The 19937-nt window shown below is 29.3% G+C and overlaps 1 protein-coding gene and 1 long non-coding RNA gene across 2 annotated transcripts; both read left to right on the forward strand.

The window, feature by feature from the left end:
* Positions 1 to 1402: 1402 nt before the first annotated feature.
* LOC138337142 (uncharacterized) lies at positions 1403 to 3353 on the forward strand. Its single transcript, XR_011210568.1, has 3 exons — positions 1403 to 1478; positions 2066 to 2141; positions 3059 to 3353. It is a non-coding gene; the product is annotated as an uncharacterized lncRNA (long non-coding RNA).
* Positions 3354 to 9525: 6172 nt separating this feature from the next.
* FSR (GRAS family protein FSR) lies at positions 9526 to 11626 on the forward strand. Its single transcript, NM_001375439.1, has one exon. It carries the CDS (start codon positions 10145 to 10147, stop codon positions 11432 to 11434), a length of 1290 nt encoding a protein of 429 aa, NP_001362368.1. The 5' UTR covers positions 9526 to 10144; the 3' UTR covers positions 11435 to 11626.
* The last annotated feature ends 8311 nt before the right edge of the window (positions 11627 to 19937 follow it).

Here is a 19937-nt window from a genome sequence, read left to right on the forward strand (position 1 = left end):
TTAGCAAATATATATTTTTATTTGTTTAATTATGTCTTCAATATTTTCTTACACCTGATGATTTAAACACATGATTTTATTTTTTTTATAATGAGTAGTGATAAGACTTAAAACTTTCGATTTTATGATACATCTTGTGTGATTGTGTTGTAAAGAAATGAACAATGAGCTTAACTCAAAGTGTCTCAAACCCATTCATGATATGAAGGTCGTTTAGAACCATATAAGAAAGTCAAAACAACAAGCTATATGGAGCATCCCGAGCATGCCAAGATTCTCCTATTCTATTTTCTGTGTTATACCTTTAGATTAGACATCTAGAACGTAAACAATATATGACGAGAGTGCAATATCAAGAAAACAAAAACTTGAGATGAGAGCCCAAAAGTTCCTGATTGGGTTGGAGACCAGTTTTATTGGGCCTAAATAATACCAACCTCATTGTCCAAACAGGCCTTGGATCCAGTATCCAACATATTCAAATTTGGGCCTGACTGGAGAAGTGCAAATCTGTCTTTTGACATCCCTATTTAACTTGTGGCCCTTTTTTTTGGTTATTCTAACAACTTTAGAATAAGGTGTTTTGAAATTAGTATTGATCAAATTTAACTTTAGTCTTTGAAGTTTCATATATTTGAAGTTCAATTACTTTTATTAGTAATATATGACTCTAATTTCATTCAATCTTTTTTATCTTATTTTTGACACCTTTGGTTGAAATTTAGTTATTTTTGTCTGAATATCAGTCAAATTTAACTGAAGATAAAGTTAATTATTTGTAACTGACTTCAGTTATTTTCGCTCAAACTCCAATCACATGACTAAAGTTCAGTCAATTTCGCCTTTCTTCAGTCATATATAATTAAAATTTAGTTATTTTTGTCTAAATTTCAATCAGATTTAATTGAAGCTAAGGTTAACTACTTGTAACTGACTTTAGTTATTTTCGCTCAAACTCCAACCACGTGACTAAAGTTCAGTCAGTTTTGCCTTACTTTAGTCCTATATAATTAAAATTTCAGTCAGATTTAGCTGAAGCTAAGGTTAAAACTTGTAATTGACTTTAGTTATTTTTGCTCAAACTCCAGCCACATGACTAAAGTTCAGCCAATTTCGCCTTACTTCAGTCATATCAAATTGAAATTTAGTCATTTTGTCTGAATTTCAGTCAGATTTATGTAACGACCCACTAGGTCGTTTTGAGAACTAGGACTAGTTCGACTCCTTTTGAAAATTTAAGAGGTATTTTAAACTATTTGATAACTAGGAGTACTTAGTTGATACATATATCTATATTATAATTAATATACTTGAATAATAATTGGGTCAAATTCTCTTTTTTAATAACCCTTATCATTTGACTATATAATTAAAACAAATCAGTTAGGTTATTTTAGAAGAAGAACAAAAAAATATAAAGGTTAGAAACTACCTGGAGACGAGAGGGACCAACGGCTGCGGAGAACATTAATCTCCAGGTAAATCAATCCAAATTTGTAAAGGTTTATGTGTAATTGTATGGTACACTTGCATTAATATAATAAAATAAGATTTTGAGGGGATTAAAGTGTAATGTATAGTTAATGTTTTTTTTAAACTATAATGTGGCATAGGATTTATTTGATAATGGCGGCCAATGATTGCTTAATCATTGGATACAATTGGTTCTCATGCAATTATATGCATATTCCTTTACAAGTTAGACATTTGACAGTACCATTTGAAGAAAACGAAAAAAAAGAACGTGGTCTGCATTATCGTATTCCTTGATTTTCTTTATTAATTCTTATTTGTATTTATTTTATCAAATTATGATACTAGTTTTTGATATATTGAGATAGGAAATTAATTATTGGGTGTATATTATATGATTTAGCATTGAATCTAGGGTATTTGGAGAGGTTAAGTTTAAGTTCTTGGCTTGAAATTTGACGAATTGGCATATAAATTATACCAAGATTTGACGCTTGATTAGAGATATGAATGAGTTTAGGGTCTATGATATATATATAATAATATGAATGTCTACAAACTCGCTTATTTATGAATATTGCATCATTGGTAGATCGTGAACATTAAGAAACTTTGCAAAAAGGGAAGGAACTATCTTGAAGATTCGTGACACGAATTTGGCACTTGAGGTATGTTAAGACTTTTTAGACTTGTTGAAGGACGTTTTCCTAATTAAAGATTAAAAATGAAAATAGACAATGGAGTAAGGGGGAAAAAGTGGTGGTCTCGTATCAATGGTGTGACGGGCATTGGTACGAGTACCGGTGTTATAAAAAGGAAAATTTCTATTATAGAATGTGGATTAGAATTTGAGAATGCCAAAGCATATGGGCATTAGCTGATATATTATTGATTTGGATTCCTTGTGTGATTGTGTTTTATTTAATTCACCCGTATAGTTGTGATAATTGAGGTGGTTATGTATTATGTTCATATTGATTGATTGAGATGCATCATCATCCCCTTTATTGAAATAATATTGTGCACATGCATAGACATGAGACTGAGTATAAGTTGGGCACGTGGAGATCGTCCGTGCTGGGGATGGTGAGATGTTAAGATTGTAATTTGGGAACGTGGAGACCGTCCGTGCGAAAATTGTTTGATATTATGATAGTGCGTTGAGATCGTCCGCACAGACACGTGGAGATCGTCCGTGTCGGTATATGGACCTCGCGAGTCCCCCATGGGTCATGAACTCTCGATGTATTTCCGAGGAGTATCATGTATATACGGTTGAGTGAGTACTGGGTATTCTGAGACATATCATTACATGGCATCATATTGCATTGCATTTCATCCCATCATTCATTCTTGATGACTATAGGTTTCGTTTGGTGTTTGGAAAATATTAAATGTTGATTTCCTTTATTGATGAAACTTAAGTAGTAAGTGTAATATATATATATATATATACTTGTACAATCTAAGAAATTATTTTCTTATATAACTCCCGTCACTACTTCTTCGTGGTCGGTCAATGAGACATACTGAGTACACGTGGTTTCGTACTCATACTACACTTGTTGCACTCTTTGTGGTGCAGATTCGATTCCAAGTAGGAGCACATCTCGAGGAGCAGTTTGAGTCCGAGTTTGGAGTGTCTTGGAGTTGTGGTGAGCTGCTTGGCTGTTCCGTGGCCCACACCTCCCTCTATCTTTTACTTATTCTGTTATTCAGTATTCAGACAGGATATCCCTTATGTTAGATTTGCCTTTTTGGTTTCAGACTTGCATCGTATTTTAGAAGCTCTTGTACTCATGACACCATTTCTTGGGTAGTATTTTTTTTCAGTTTTCCGCATTCGTACTTATAAGAACTCAGTGTTGGAGATTTGGAAATTGTTGTCTTTTCACTTCTTGTTAGTTAAGTTTGTTAAAATATGTTGGTTGGCTTACCTATTGGTTGGGAATATAGGTGCCATCACGACTCGTGATTTTGGGTCGTGACAGATTTAGCTGAACTTAAGGTTAATTACTTGTAATTGTATTTAGTTATTTTCGCTTAAGCTACAACCACATGACTAAAGTCTAGTCAATTTCGCCTTTACTTCAGTCGTATATAATTAAAATTTAGTCATTTTTGTCTGAATTTCAGTCAGATTTGGCTGAAGCTAAGGTTAATTACATGTAACTCTGACTTAAGTTATTTTCGTTCAAACTCCAGCCACATGACTAAAGTTCAACCAATTCCGCCTTACTTTAGTCATATATTGAAATTTAGTCATTTTTTGTCTGAATTACAGTTAGATTTAGCTGAATTTAAGGTTAATTATTTGTAACTGACTGTAGTCATTTTCGCTCAAACTCCAGTCACATGACTAAAGTTTAGTCAATTTCGCCTTGACTTCAGTTATATAAAATTAAAATTTAGTCATTTTTGTCTGAATTTCAATCAGATTTGGCTGAAACTAAGGTTAATTACTTATAAGTGACTTTAGTTATTTTCACTCAAACTCCAGCCACATGACTAAAGTTCAGTTAGTTTCGCCTTACTTCAATCATATATAATTAAAATTTAGACATTTTTGTCTGAATTTCAGTCAGATTTAGCTGAAGCTAAGGTTAACAACTTGTAACTGACTTTAGTTATTTTCGCTCAAATCCAACTACATGACTAAAGTTCAGTCAATTTTGCTTACTTTCAGTCATATATAATTGAAATTTAGTCATTTTTCAGTGTGATTTAGCTGAAGATAAGGTTAATTATTTGTAACTGACTTTACTTATTTTCACATAAACTCCAGTCACATATAACTAAAATTCAATCAGTTTTGCCTTGCTTCAGTCATATATAATTGAAATTTAGTCATTTTGTCGGAATTTCAGTGAGATCTAGCTGAAGCTAAGGTTAATTATTTGTAACTGACTTTACTTATTTTCGCTCAAACTCCAGTCACATATAACTAAAATTCAGTCAGTTTTGCCTTACTTCAGTCATATATAAAATGAAATTCACGCATGACTAGAGTCCAAGCAAAAATGACTAAAATCCAATTATCTTTGTATGAACTTTAATTATATATAACTTTAGACTCCGCATCTGAAATGTGTGTACGGTCATGTGCATATGCAGTTTCAATTTGAGGAAAGCTCTCTCAATTATTATTTTTTCTATAATCTCTGATTAAACTAGAAGCATTCGATTCATATTTTTTCCCATAATATCCGATTGAACTAAAAACATTTCATTCATATCGACATTATACGTGCACCACATTCTTTGGTGATATAAGGTAATAAGTATAATGCTCGTCTTTTTGTGGGGATTAAGAATAAGTGAAAAATGCATATAACATCACTTAAAAAGAAGATTGATCAAGTTGTTGTTGCATACGGTGCTCAACTTCTATCATTGTTCTATCAAATCTCCGAATAATGCGCTGATGATTCCAAATTTCCAATTACATAAAAATACAAAAAAAACAAGACAAATATATTATAACTTTCCTACACATATATTTTACTAATTTCGAAATTAATTATTTACACTAAAATTTTAATCTTATATGACTGAAGTAAAATTTTATATATTATAACTTCCATACACATATATTTTACTAATTGAATCAGTCTCAATAACTATATTTATAAGCTTTTATGCACACCAATTTCAACAGCTAATTAACTCCAAATATGACAAATTGTGGAGTTATTTCGGTATATCTAGAGTTGTCGATATGAGTTAGGCCTGTTGGACCGATCTGACATGACTCGTGATTTGATAGGGTTGAATTACGATTTTTCGAGCCCACTTAAGAAAAGAGATTTTTAACTCGGCTTGAATAAGTCTGTTGATTTGTGGAACTTGAGAAATATGAAGGAATGGAAGCGGTCCATGGGCCAAATAATTAATCAAAAAATAAAAATGAAATAGAGTATTAAAAATAACGGAAATTTACACTCAAAATTTGTTTAAAGTTTGAAATATTACAATTTAAATACAATTTCCTTTATAAAATATATATTATATAAAATAAAAAAATTCCTGAAATTTCTAGGAAATCACTACATAGATTATCATAACCTATGAACTATTATTATAGTTTTTGTCTTTTATTACGGTTGTTAGAAAAAAAAATTAGATTAAAATTTCTATTTAGCTATTTATGTTTTTACATGAAATCAAACTTAATAAATATTACATAAATTCATTTATTTGTGTATTTGATTAATAAGTAGTAACACTAACCCTATGTAATATTGTCTTATCGATATTTATGATAATATTTTTAAATTATAATTTAATTATAAAAAAAAACATAATTTTAAGAAAAGAGGTCTGACCTTGCTAAGTCCGTAGCCACACACTTGTGGACTGAATCGATCATTTTCTGGCTCACACAAAAAATGAGCTAGCCTAACCTAACCATTCAAATCGCAAAACCTATATAAATCAGCCCGAATGAGATGAACTAGCTTATATTGACAACTCTATGTATATCCATGAATATATAATTTTATCTATAATACAAAAATAAAGTTATAATTTTGTTTATTAAGTACATAATGCATGGATAATTTAATTAAATTAATTAAGTCTATTTTAGTAACATCCGCCATCTTGATGATGTATATGTTAACTTGTTTTTATTAATTCTAAAAAATGAAGTCTAGCAGAATTAATATATATCTAACGATATATAAACGGAAAAAATTCCTTGGTATTTTATTTATGACAAATTATTATTATTCTTATTATTATTTTTAGCTACGGGCTATTTAAGGATAAATTAGCATTAACGTTATTCGCAATTATATTTGTCTCCAATGAACAATTGTCTGGTTTTATGTACGGTTCACTCTCACATCATATGTTCGGTACGGAAGGAAAATATTTCTAAATCTTTTATGTCGATTAGATAAATTTTTCAAAAAATATTTTTTTAAGAAAATAAATTCTTTAAAAAGAGCAAATGATTTTTTTTTGATAGAAGTTGGATAAGTTCACAAATAGCATTGCGCCTCATTAATTTCTTTGTTTTTATTTATTTGTCGAATATTTTCTAATTTGATTTATTTTTTAACTTGTCAGCTTTTGAGAAATCAAGGAAGAACATCTTTTTTCCTATTATCTCCTCAATTTATTAGTATTAAGTTAATGTCTTTAAAAAGTATAGAGTAAATATATTCGACAGTCTATTAATTAGTAGAAGTAAAATGGTTAACTCATTATATCAGTCATTATTTTATTAATAGGCGTGTCTAAAAAATTGACATGTAAAAATTAAAGGGACAAGGGAATATTTCCTTTCCAACCTCCAATAGTGGTGATCTTCATTTGATTTATATACACAATATACAAGAGAAATATAGAGTGAAAGAGTTAGTCAAAAAGAACGTTTTTATTAGTCGAAGAAAAATATTTTTTTTGGAGCTTTGAACTCAACTCTTGTCCAGAGTAGAGTTATATTTTTGTGAAGATTGTTGTATTCTGGAGGAGACAAGTCAAAGAAGACTACTGCTGGACCGGTGAAAACATTTGTTGCAGTGTGGTTGAATCTCCTTAAACAGCCGTGCCTCAGCCTAAAGAGATTTTATTTCTTTATTTCATTTTCAATCGTAATCTTGTAATTTCTGTTATCTTGTAAGTTTTCACTAACACCCCACACACCAATCCCCACCTCCATGTAAAAAATCCAATTATTTCATAAAAAACATTGGGATAATGCCCAAGTACCCCCTCAACTTATGCCCAAAATCTCAGAGACACACTTATACTATACTAAGGTCCTATTACCCCCTGAACTTATTTTATTAATAATTTTTTACCCCTTTTTAGCTTACGTGGCACTATCTTGTGGGCCCAACGATGATTGACTTTTTTTTCGAACTAGTGCCACGTGGGCTAAAAAGGGGTAAAAAATTACATATAAAATAAGTTCAGGGATAATAGAACCTTAGTATAGTATAAGTGTGTCTCTGGGATTTCGGGCATAGGTTGAGGGGCTACTTGGGTATTTTCATGAAAACAACTATCAGTCAAAGGGAAATAATGCAAAAACTTTCAGATAGATTAGTGACTTGTACACTACTAACTTCCACTGGCTCACAAGAGTCCTTCCTATATGTACTATTAATTGTAAGTTAGTAGGTGAAAGGACACAACATTGCTCAAGTGGAATGTTGATAATTTTCAATTTCAATGGCAGATTGCAAATCTCAGAGTTATAATTTCACATAGCTTTTCATATCCTTGACCACGAAAAGTTCCTAAACATATGAAACACTGGAGAATTTGTACCGTTTAATGCGACGTAATTGAATTTTATTTAACACGTCAAAGACTTAAAGCACATCGTCTTTTGTTCTTTTAACTATTTTAAGTGTTAATAACTATCACGGAAAAAATAACAAATTTCAACTATAGATATATATTGAATTACTTCTTGACATATTTATTTTTCTTTTTTTGAATTAACTCATTTTAAACCTTGGCTCTCTCCTAACTAGGAATATAATTAAATTTGAAACGATCAACTTAGCTAGACATAAATTCCTAACACTAAATAACAAATTTGTCCTATTATTCACCAAGAAGATGCAACAAGATTTCCTCACTCTAATTAAATCTTTCATTAATATCCGTTTATATATATATATATATATATATATATATGCATTTTCGTCTTCTTGATTTTAATTTTCTTCAATAAAAAAATAAATATTGTTTAACCGAGTTACCATCTCAGAAATCAACTACTTCGAAAACGTTGTCCACCGTTACATTTTTAAGTGAAAAATTGTTTTGGCTTTATATGTGACAAGATGTTGATTTTGTCTTATACTGTGGCGTTAGTTGACACTACAAATCAAATTTGATGATTATGTTTGTGAAAGGAAGGGAATGAATGGTACCATCAATCACTAAACTCAAAACAGAAAACTGGATTAACACAACAAAAAAAAATTAATTAAAAGAAATTAATGTTATATTTAGTTTTAGTAATCCATCATTAGCTTAATTAGACAAACTAATGGCCGGCTAAGGCAGCTATTTTAACCCTTTCTCCATTTTAAGTACGTAGTCATGACTAATAATGCCAAAATTATTTGTCTTGCGAAGACTACGTACCAACAAGGGCAGAATTAGTGTTTACGTTGAATACGAATACGATCAAACTCAATATTTTGATTCAAATCATATATTTATCTAAATTAATATGCTTAATGTATATAAATTATTACTTTAAAAATTCAGTATTGTAAAAGAAATTAAATTTTAAATTTTAATTTCTCTTCTCATGCAACCAAAATATAATTAATTGCATATGGTAGACCCCAATGCTAAATGCATGGTACTCAGCATGGAGTGCGGCAACTTACTTTGTCAATTGTTTTTTTTTAGAGATTAAGAAGGAATATTGCCATACCATGATTAGAAGAGTTTGCAATGTTTTTCCCCCTTAAATATTTGTTTTAAGGCTCGATTAATTCAAATCATGAAAGTCTTACATTAAAAATGAAATATTCTTTATTACGTGTGACACGATTTTCAAAGTACGAATAGAAAATTCTAGTTAAGAATGAAGGAATAATAACTCCCCCAATCCATACGAGTTCCTCCTTAATCAACATGTGTTGTGGTACACTGATAGAAGTGTTTCATCCTTATCAGAGGTCTTCGGTTCGAGCTCTGGGTATGGACAAAATCGCTACTCCTGAATGGGCCCTATATAGTGCGCCATCCAAATTTAATCGGGGCTCTAATATGGTCTCCGAACAACGCATAAAAAAAAAAACTGTTCACCAACCTTTTGGTGGTTAGCAAAATTTGGTAATCAATTTACTTGATGAAGTTCTCTAAAGTAATATTATTCCACACACCAAAGAGTATTCAAATTTGAATTCCCTTCAAATAGAAAAAAGAATGAAAAACAGGTTAATTACTTAATATGAAAAAACTGAATTAGATTTCAAGCTTATAGAGACTAGGTCCTTATAGTACATGCATGTTAATTAATCTAATATTTTAGGGTGAATTTATAGAGTTCTAACTTGGTCCATATAGCTAGAGATCTTCAAATCAAACAAACAATTTTGTTTGCTAACAAAACAGTAAGAAAGTAATTGGGTAAGGAGAATGTTAAAATCTCTGACCATCTTATTTAAACGTTTAAGTTATTAAATAAAGCAATTTTTTATTTATTTATTTTTTGTTTAACACGACTCTTCACCCGCAGACCTAATTATTTTTTTTCATAGTTCAAGCTTGTGAAATTTCTTTTTGATACTCCTGATCAATCTCTACTTGCTCTGGTACTATATTGAAATACATCGAATATATTCCAGCCGTATATATATTAGTAGTACTCTTTCACTAATCCCTCTCTCTTTTCTTGGATTACTTAAACATATCTTTGCTTCATCTATATATATAAGATATATCTCCAGTCTGATTACTCATTTTCTTCCATATTTTTCTTCAAACTTACATGCACGTACATAAAACAAAACCTTACATATTTTTTTAATTCCTTATATATAATACTTAGTCATACATCACTCCATCATGAAAAAGGAAATCCTATTTCAGTAAGACTTGATCTGATCAATCGTATAGTTTAGATTCAAGTTGGTCGTTGCTTCCATTTTATTGTGTTTATCATTATACATAGTAGAGTCAAGTTTCAATGAACTCTACAACCATTCCCCTCCAAAACCCTAGTTTTTTCAACAACTCTCAAAGTTCTCTAGCAGGAGCACTACAAGGATGCATTGGGAGCCTTGATGGAGCATGTTTGGAGAAACTATTACTTCATTGTGCAAGTGCCTTAGAGAACAATGATGTAACTTTGGCTCAACAAGTCATGTGGGTGCTCAACAATTTGGCTTCTTCTAATGGAGATCCAAATCAAAGACTCACATCATGGTTCCTTAGGGCATTAATTTCAAGGGCTTCTAGGGTTTATCCTAATGCCACAAATTTACATGGAAGTAGTAACCTTGAAAGGAGATTAATGAGTGTGACTGAGCTAGCAGGGTATGTGGATCTCATCCCATGGCATAGATTTGGATTTTGTGCATCAAATAGTGTTATTTATAAGGCCATTGAAAGGCAAACAAAAGTTCACATATTAGATTTTAGTATCACTCATTGTATGCAATGGCCAACTCTCATTGATGCAATTGCTAAGAGGCCTGAGGGTCCTCCTTCTCTCCGAATATCGGTGCCTTCATGGAGACCACAAGTTCCTCCATTGCTCAATGTGTCAAGTGAAGAAGTTGGCCAACGTTTGGCAAATTTCGCGAAATTTAGAGATGTTCCTTTTGAATTCCATGTGATTGAAGACTTGAACTATGACATGTTCTTGAGCCAATTGAATCCTTCAACTCTTCAAATTAGAGATGATGAAGCTTTGGTTGTGAATTGCCAAAATTGGTTAAGGTACTTACATGATGATGAACAAATTAAGGGTGCACTTTCGTCTCGCGACATATTTCTTGATAGGGTTAAGGATTTAAACCCTTGTATTGTGACTATTGTTGATGAAGATTGTGATTTGGGAAACCCAACTACTTTAACATCAAGAATAGCCACTTGTTTTAACTATCTATGGATACCTTTTGATGCATTAGAGACATTTTTGCCTAAGGATAGTAAGCAAAGGCTAGATTATGAAGCTGAGATTGGCCACAAAATTGAAAACATTATTGGATTTGAAGGGAACCAAAGGATAGAGAGATTAGAGAGTTGCAACAAGTTCTCACAAAGGATGGAAAATAGTGGTTACATGAGTGTACCTTTTAGTGAAGAAACAATAAAGGAAGTCAAGTCATTGTTGGATGAACATGCAAGTGGATGGGGCATGAAAAAAGAGGAACATGACATGCTTGTATTAACATGGAAAGGTCATAACTCTGTCTATGCAACATCTTGGGTCATAGTCTCACCACCCCATATGGACATGAGTAGCTTATAATAATAATAATAGTAAAAAAATGTTGCTAAATTTTATAATTTTTCACATGCAAGTGGTCTTTTAAATGTATAATGGTAGATTTAAATTAAAGTAGCTAGCTAGAAAGGGCCAAAATTGAAATGAAGTTTCATTCTCAAAGTGGTCCATTGGATGAGAAGTGACAATATAAGATTTGCTTTTTTATTTCTTTTATATATATATGTTTTTGTCATGGTGCTATTGTGTAAACAAGACAAGGGCTAAAAATGCTAGGAATCTAAGAAAAACTTTAATTTCATCCCATGCCACAAATGTATTATTTGTCAATTTGTGCCCTACTACTATCACATGAAAGCTGAAGAACAGGGAGAAATATGTACTCATATCAAGTTCTTTTGAAGTGGTAGAAATAATCATATTTTCATTTTTCTAAAGAGGCATGAGCTCTTCTTTAGTTATGGAAGCATATATCTATTTATGAGGCTATTCTATTTATTTTAACTCTCTCTCTCTATATATATATATTGTTATTAGTACTATATAATATATAGAAGAGTGAAGTGAGAGACGACCAACAAAATTATAAATAATCTTATTTTTAGGGTAATATAAAATTGTAATTATGATGATCATGTGTCTATCTAAAATTATGTAGGATCCCATTTTTCTTAGAATAGTACTTATTATTTTTATTATGTTTCATTAACACCTTGTCTTTTTTGTACTAAAATAAATATGATTTAAAATGTATCAAATGACGGTAAAAATATTTTAATTAGAGAGAATTAAAATAAAAAATAATAAATGAAATAGATTGATAGATAAACTAAATGAAATTAAAGTAAATTAAGAGTCTTACTAAATTTATAATAATAGTACTTTGATTAGAGTTTTCAAATTTTGCAAATCAAATATTGAAGAGAAATAATGATATTTTTCCTGTTCAATTTACGTACATTTATAATAAGAATATTTCGATGATAAAATGTTTTATATTTTAAAATTAACCAAATTAAAATTTATTTAATTATAGTAGATTATTTACTTTATTACTTAATATTGTTATTTTTTTCTCTCAAAAAAGAAGTTAAGAATCGAAACCCATGAAATCAATACATTGGGTTAGAGAAGTAAATAAATTTAAGTTGGTTACTATTTAGATAGAGATGACAAAAATAGATTCCTAATAGTAATTTTAATAATTATTCAATATTCATATGGAAATTCGATTAATTAATAATTATGCAATATTCATATGGAAATTTGATTAATTATACTTTGCGTCGAAATAAGGCCTATTCGGATACAACGCTCCCTATTAAGATTTTTTTTATATCCAAAACTCAAAATCAAGATATACGGTCAAAAGAGAAGCAACATCTCTTAATGTTGATGCACTATATTCTTTGATGGTTATATATATATATATATATATATATATATATATATATATATATATATGCATATATGTATATACATATATGTATGCATATATGTATATACATATATCAAATAGTTAATAAAAACTATGTTCTAATAGAAATGAAAACAAAATTATATAATTTTAAGACAGGAATTCAGCAAATAGGACAAATAAAGAACTAACTAGATCTTGATAATATAGTAAAATTTTTAGATCAAATAGAAATAATAGGAGAAAAACCCTTAAAACATTGGGAGAATAATCACATAGTATGCAAGTTAGATATAATAAACCCAGATTATGTAATAAAAACAGCCTCAATAGAAGCTACAAATCAAGATCAAGAAGATTTTAAAATACAAATTAAAGAACTATTAGAATTAGGAGTAATAAAAAGATCTACTTCAAAACATAGATCTGCAGCATTTATGGTAAAAAATCATAGTGAAATAGTTAGAGGAAAAGCTAGAATGATTACAAATTACAAAAGACTAAATGATAATACTAGAACAGACGGTTATAAATTACCAGACAAAACAGAATTAACAAATAGAATCCAAGGAAAAACAATTTTTAGCAAATTTGATTGTAAGCCAGGATATTGGCACATAAAAATGCATCCAGATAGTATAGAATGAACAACTTTTACCTGTCCTGAAGGACATTTTGAATGGTTACATATGCCATTTGGGTTAAAAACCGCATCTCCAATCTTCCAAAGAAAAATGGATCAAATATTTGGAGAATATAAAATTTTTTTGTTCTTATTTAGAACTGTATTTATGTGGTCTTGATTTTAATACTGCACTCCATCCCTCAAAACTTCCATCTGAATTGAAGTATCTTTCAACCACATATTATTAGTCTCACTTAGACACACACTATTTTTTAAAATAAAATTTACCTCTTGGAAGTCATTTTGTTTAGCACAAAAAAGGGGGAAAATGCACCAATTTCACAGTAAAAATTAATTCGTTTTACATAATGATAAAATTAATAAAAAGAAGATCTTTGAAGGTTGATTTTTTATATCGACCTGTATAATTTATTTTGAGGTTGATTGATATTGCTTAAAAGTGTGTGTATATATATATACACACACACACATACACACACACACACACACACACACACACATGTGTGTGTGTGTGCGCGCGCGCGCGTGCGTGCGTGCGCGCATGCGTGCGTGCGTGCGTGTGTGTGTGTGAATTAAAAAACAGAATAATTTTTTGTATATAAAATATAGTCATTACTAGCGAAATCAGATTTTCTTTAACTACAAAATACATTTTGACAATAGAGACGATTTTGTCACTGGTTGAAGTAAAATAACTGGCGACAATATAATTATGCCGGTAGTAATAACCTTTTTAGTGACAAAACATACTATTAAGTAAAAAAAAAAAAGATATACGTACTTTTTACAACAAATAAATTTGTCACAACTGCTTAAGGATTTGGGGACGATTTTTCTTTTTGTAGTTAATATAATATTTTCACCGATGAAGCACTAAATCGTCTTTGTATACTTTAGTGATGAAATTATTTGTTCGTGTAATCGAATTTGTTGTAGTGTATAAACATGAATTTCTCAACTCAAGGACCTCTATGGGTAACATATAGTAGCCTTATGATTAGGAATATAATACCCAAATGATTAGGAACTCAATACTCAAGACTTAGACCTTGAAGATACTAATCCTCTCAAAGATACTCAACTATCAAGTTCATGCCAAATTTATGGGCATGAACAACTCGACTTGAGGGTCTAAATAACAATATGGAATTCAGCTATATCATTTTTCTCATTTCCATACTTGCTTCATCAAAACATAGCCCAAATCAATAGTTGATCTCAAAGGATTTACAATTGAACTGAAAGACTTTCTTGAACTCTACTCTTAGCTCTTTCTTGAATTTGAATTATGAATTTGAGAGTTATGATTCATGATATGAAAGATCTCGATGATAATGTAGACTCAAGAATACATTTTCATCATTCTCATACTCACTTACTCGAGTCTTGAAACAAGTTATTAAAAATTAAAGAAGACTCCTCAAAAAATCAAAGGGATTTTCTAAAAAAGATTCGAAAGAACTCTCAAGACTTAACTCTTAGCTCTGCCTTGAATTTAAATTATGAATTCAAGGTTATTATTTGTGGTAGGAAAGATATTGTTATGATTAAATGAATTTAGATAGTTAATCATAATGAACGATCAAGAAAACATTGTATGAAAATAAATTCGTTGATACAAATATGCATTTTAATATTTAATCTCAAAATAATAAATTTAAGATTGAAATTTTATATATATATATATATATATATATATATATATATATATATATATATATATATATATATATATATATATATATATATATATATATATATGAGACCAAAAGATTAATCATATTTTCAATTTTCTTGTTCAACTTGCATCTTTTGAAAATGTCCTATCACCTGTTGTCTTTTTGTATGAGGACCAAAACCAGCCACTATGTTGTTGTTTTTTTAATTTAGAAATGGCATGAGTTGGTCATTTATATCCTTCTATTTAAAGTTTAATTATTTTTAAATAATACTTCTAAATTCTAATATAGTCCACACAGACTGTTGGATGCAAGAAGATGCACATCAAGAAAAAGTTGAAAATGATTTTATTGAGGATCATTTGATGCTTGTGTTTTGCCACAAATGGTGTAATTTTATGCATTATGTAAAATCTATTATTGTGTACAGTGACTAAACTTACAATATTTTGTGATGTTGATTGAGAAGCATGTAGAAATTTCAGGAAATAAATAACAGGCTATGTAATGAAGCTTGTATACTATTTAATATATTGAAAATCAAAGAAATCATAAATGTGTCAAAAGCTCAACAAAGGCATGATATTAAGGGTAGGGGTGTAAAATCAGCGGGTTAAGTTGAAATTGGAGATACAAAAATGGGTTGAAATAGATATCGGGTTGGGTATTGATCTGTCCAAGTTTACTTTGAGTTCAAATGAGTTGGGTTCATATGGGCTAGAAAATGGGTTGGATCTCGACCCGCCCAATTTGATTCGATTAATCTCAATAATTTTAATAAAGTAATATTTAACTTTATAATCACAATCCGAATTTCAGCTCAAGATTTTTTTAAAAAAAAGTTAACAAATTGATAGATAAATACTAAAACATGTTAAATATATAATAATTCATACATTTAATATAGAATATAACTTAGTAAATAGTTTTAAATCGGGTTGAAATTAGAAGTTGAATTGGGTTCAATTGAGAATTCTCCTATAATGATTAGGCTTGAATATGTAGAGATTGAATCCAATTTAAGTTATATTGAGCCCAACCGTTAAAATTTTGGACGAATTAGACAGATTACTTATGATTGGGTTCATTTTTACCCCCTAATTAAGGGTTTCAAAAAAAATTGTGGGTAGTTGAATTACTTAAAGATTTAAGCATAAACAGAAAATTTCTGTGTGGCCAAGAAAAATGGAAGGTCTTTGGAGAACACTAGTTTTGACATATTTTTCCAAATAAGATGATGTATATCATGTATTTTATTGTATATCACACACATTTTGTGAATATATATATATAATATACACTAATGATATACACATACATGAGACAAGGACGGTAATAGGAGCTTCATTTCCAGCGTATTTTATGACAAACAATAGTATAAACTACCTGTAAATTATATGTATATCACTATAAATCCACATGTAATTTTACTGATATACACATATATACATGTTTTAGATACATTGGTATGCAAAAGTACCTAACTTAAAAAATGTAAGCCCAAAAATTCATTTAGAATGTCATGCCACCACTTAGATATACCTTAATGATTAATGTCATATTATGACAACTATTTATAGTTGTCGACATAAATTAGGAAAAACTATAAGATATAGCAAATATCAATATGTATATTTGAAATAAATAGCTATAATTTATTTACTTTATATCATATGAATATAATCAAATACTAAATAGTAAAGTTAATCATTACACATGAATAATCATTTCTTTCCAATTTTATATGTATATTCACAAATATTAACATAATTTTAAAATTATCTCGCTCGGCTTAAGTTCTGTATAAATAAGTTATTCCTCTTATGACATAATTTGTAGGTTCTAAATAAAACTTTTGTCTTGTTCGACATAAATTTTATAGATATTAAGTTGCATAACTCGTGTTATGTTACAGTATAAAGATATAAATTTCTACTGAACGAAAATTATTTGATATTCCGCTGTCAGAATAATTACGACTGCTTATTTTTTTTAAGTTATGATGTTGAAGAGTATGATTCAAAAACCACAATAACAAAAATTAAAAACCACAACATCATAATATTTTTTTTATTTAAGATGTGTTGGACATGTTAAAGAACTTTAGTTGATTTCAAATTTCAATTACATTTAAAATATTGTTAATATTTATTATTATTTATAATAAAAATACCATTCTAAACTATAACATAACAATATAGACAGACTCTTAAAAAATAAATATATAATTATTAGAATAAAATATTGTTAAATAAACAATGATTGTTAAATAAAAATGTGACTGCATTTAAGATTTCATTGCGATTATTGAATAGTGCCACATGATTTTCATTTGACTGCAATAATGACATCAACTACACTTTAAATGCCAAATTCAAAGTTTGGTCGATGGACTATATAATAAATAAAAGCAATTCTGAGAACACTTATGTTAAGCTGCGTTGAAACATCACAATTTATTTTAGTGAATTTATGTAAATTTTATCCGTTTAAAAGTTAATTATTTAGATATATTTTATTTAAATTATACATAATATTTCTTATCTTATTTTAGATACAAGGGCCATGCATATCATTTAGAGTGTGTTTGGTACGAAGGAAAATGTTTTTTTTCAATTTTCTTGGTTGGGGCAAAAGTTTTAGAAATGTTTTCTAAATCAACTCATTTTCCTCAAAATTAAGGAAAATGACTTCCCTTCAAAAATTAAGGAAAACATTTTCCAAAGCTCTCCTCCAATTTCAAATTACTTTTTTTTTTTTGAAAAACATTAATTTTTAAAAACATAAAAATATTTTCAATTTCAAAATTTTATTTTTTCACCCGATCCCTGACCCCCCAACCCCACCCCCTCCCCAAAAAGTTAATTTTGCTTTTTAATAATTTTTTCAACTTCAAATTTTTATTTTTAAACTCTTACCTCCCTGGCGAGCCCCCTATCCACCCCTACCAGCCCCCCACCCCCAAAAAATTAATTTTGCTTTTTTAAAAACATTATCAACTTCAAATTTTATTTTTTTCACTCCTCTCCCATCCCCTGCCTCCTCCCACTACCCCCACCCCAAAAAAACTATTTTCAATTTCATAAATTATTTTCTACTTTAGTAAAAATAAAAGAGGTTCCTCAAAAATATTTTTCATTCATAAATCAAACAGTAAAAAGCATTTCCGAAAAATATTTTCTACTCACCAACCAAACATGAGAAAATAAGTCCAAAATCTACTTGTTTTCCAGGAAAACATTTTCTAGGAAAACATTTCCCATGGAAAACATTTTCCTTCATACCAAACACACCCTTAAAATACATAGAGATGCATGTATCCAATGATACATATATCTAGTGTAATATATTCACATGCACATGAGATTATACGAATTTCGCTTGTCTCTCTCCTTTTTTACACGTGATAACAAAAATACATGCATCTAAGTGTAAGACATTTAAGAAAATATTTTACATTTTTTATCTATTTATTTATGAACGTAATTTGCAACACAAATAACTATAATTAGCTGATTATTATAATTAGTATTAAATTATAATCAATTCAAATTGGAAGAACTTAAACGGAGTTTCCATTTAATTTATTCGAACTAAAGTAAGTCACTACCGTTGCAAGTTTGCCCCGCTAAGATATGCTGATATTTTGTGATCCCACACTATTTATTTGCGAATATATCGATAATCATTTAAATTATCAAATATGTTGCATTTAGATATTTAAATTATATATTATTTTTTGATTGAGCACATAAATACATGATAAATACAATTTTTACTAAACTTTTAAAAAATATTTTTACGTGGAAAAGGAGAATCAAAGAATAATCTCGATAGATTTGTATGTTTGGATCTCCTTAAAAAGAGGATGACTAATTATTTATTCATGACAAATATGAGTTATGTTGCAGTGATGGACTGCTTCTGATTTGAGCCTTAGATATGAAAATAATCTTGCTGGTAGCGCTAATCTGGATAGGCTATAGCGAATTCAAACTTTTTTAAAGCTCTAATATTAGCTTCAGACACTGAATGTGAATTTAAAAAATATATGTTCGTATTTTCCCCTAATTTTTGGTAACTTTGTATTTAGCTTTGATTTTGTAATCATTTTATTGTTTGATTCAAAATAGATTGTCATAGATTATGCTTTTAACTTTTTCCAATACATTGTGGGTTCTACTTATATTATTTCTCTACAAACAGGAAAAAATCTCTTTTTGTGGTATCTTTTTTATATATATATTCTTTTTATATATATAGGTTTGTTGTCACTTAATTTGGATTTTGGCATATACAAATTGGCTGGATTTAATATGAGATTACAATGAAGCTAGGGACCTTATATGTTTCTTGTGGACCCTTTAGTTTAAAATTCACTTTTGTTATTGTCCACCTTTAATTCGAATTGAAAGGTACTGATATATGAAACTAAGGTTAGTGTAATCTAATAAAATTATGGCCGTGTTTATCGCGAAGGAAAATATTTTTTTTAAAAAAATGAGTACTTTTTGTGTGCGTGAGTTCGAAATGTATAAATGAAAAAATTATATATAGTAAACGTATACAAAGAAATATTATAAGTAAGTTATAACGTCATTTATGAAATTTGTTCTTCTTACTTTCGAAAAAATATGTTTTCTAAATTTTTGATCAATCAAGCACAAAAAATTTTAAAATATTATCTTTCAAGAAAACAAATTAGTTACTTAGGAGTTAGTGCAGTCATCATTTTAAAAATATAGCTTATTTATGAACTGAGAAGATCATCGATCATATTAGTGG

The sequence above is a fragment of the Solanum lycopersicum genome, chromosome 7, assembly GCF_036512215.1.
Source record: "Solanum lycopersicum chromosome 7, SLM_r2.1".
NCBI lineage: Eukaryota > Viridiplantae > Streptophyta > Magnoliopsida > Solanales > Solanaceae > Solanum > Solanum lycopersicum.

Coding starts and splice junctions, on each gene's coding strand:
- FSR (NM_001375439.1), top strand. CDS start 10,145: ATGAACTCTACAACCATTCCCCTCCAAAACCCTAGTTTTTTCAACAAC.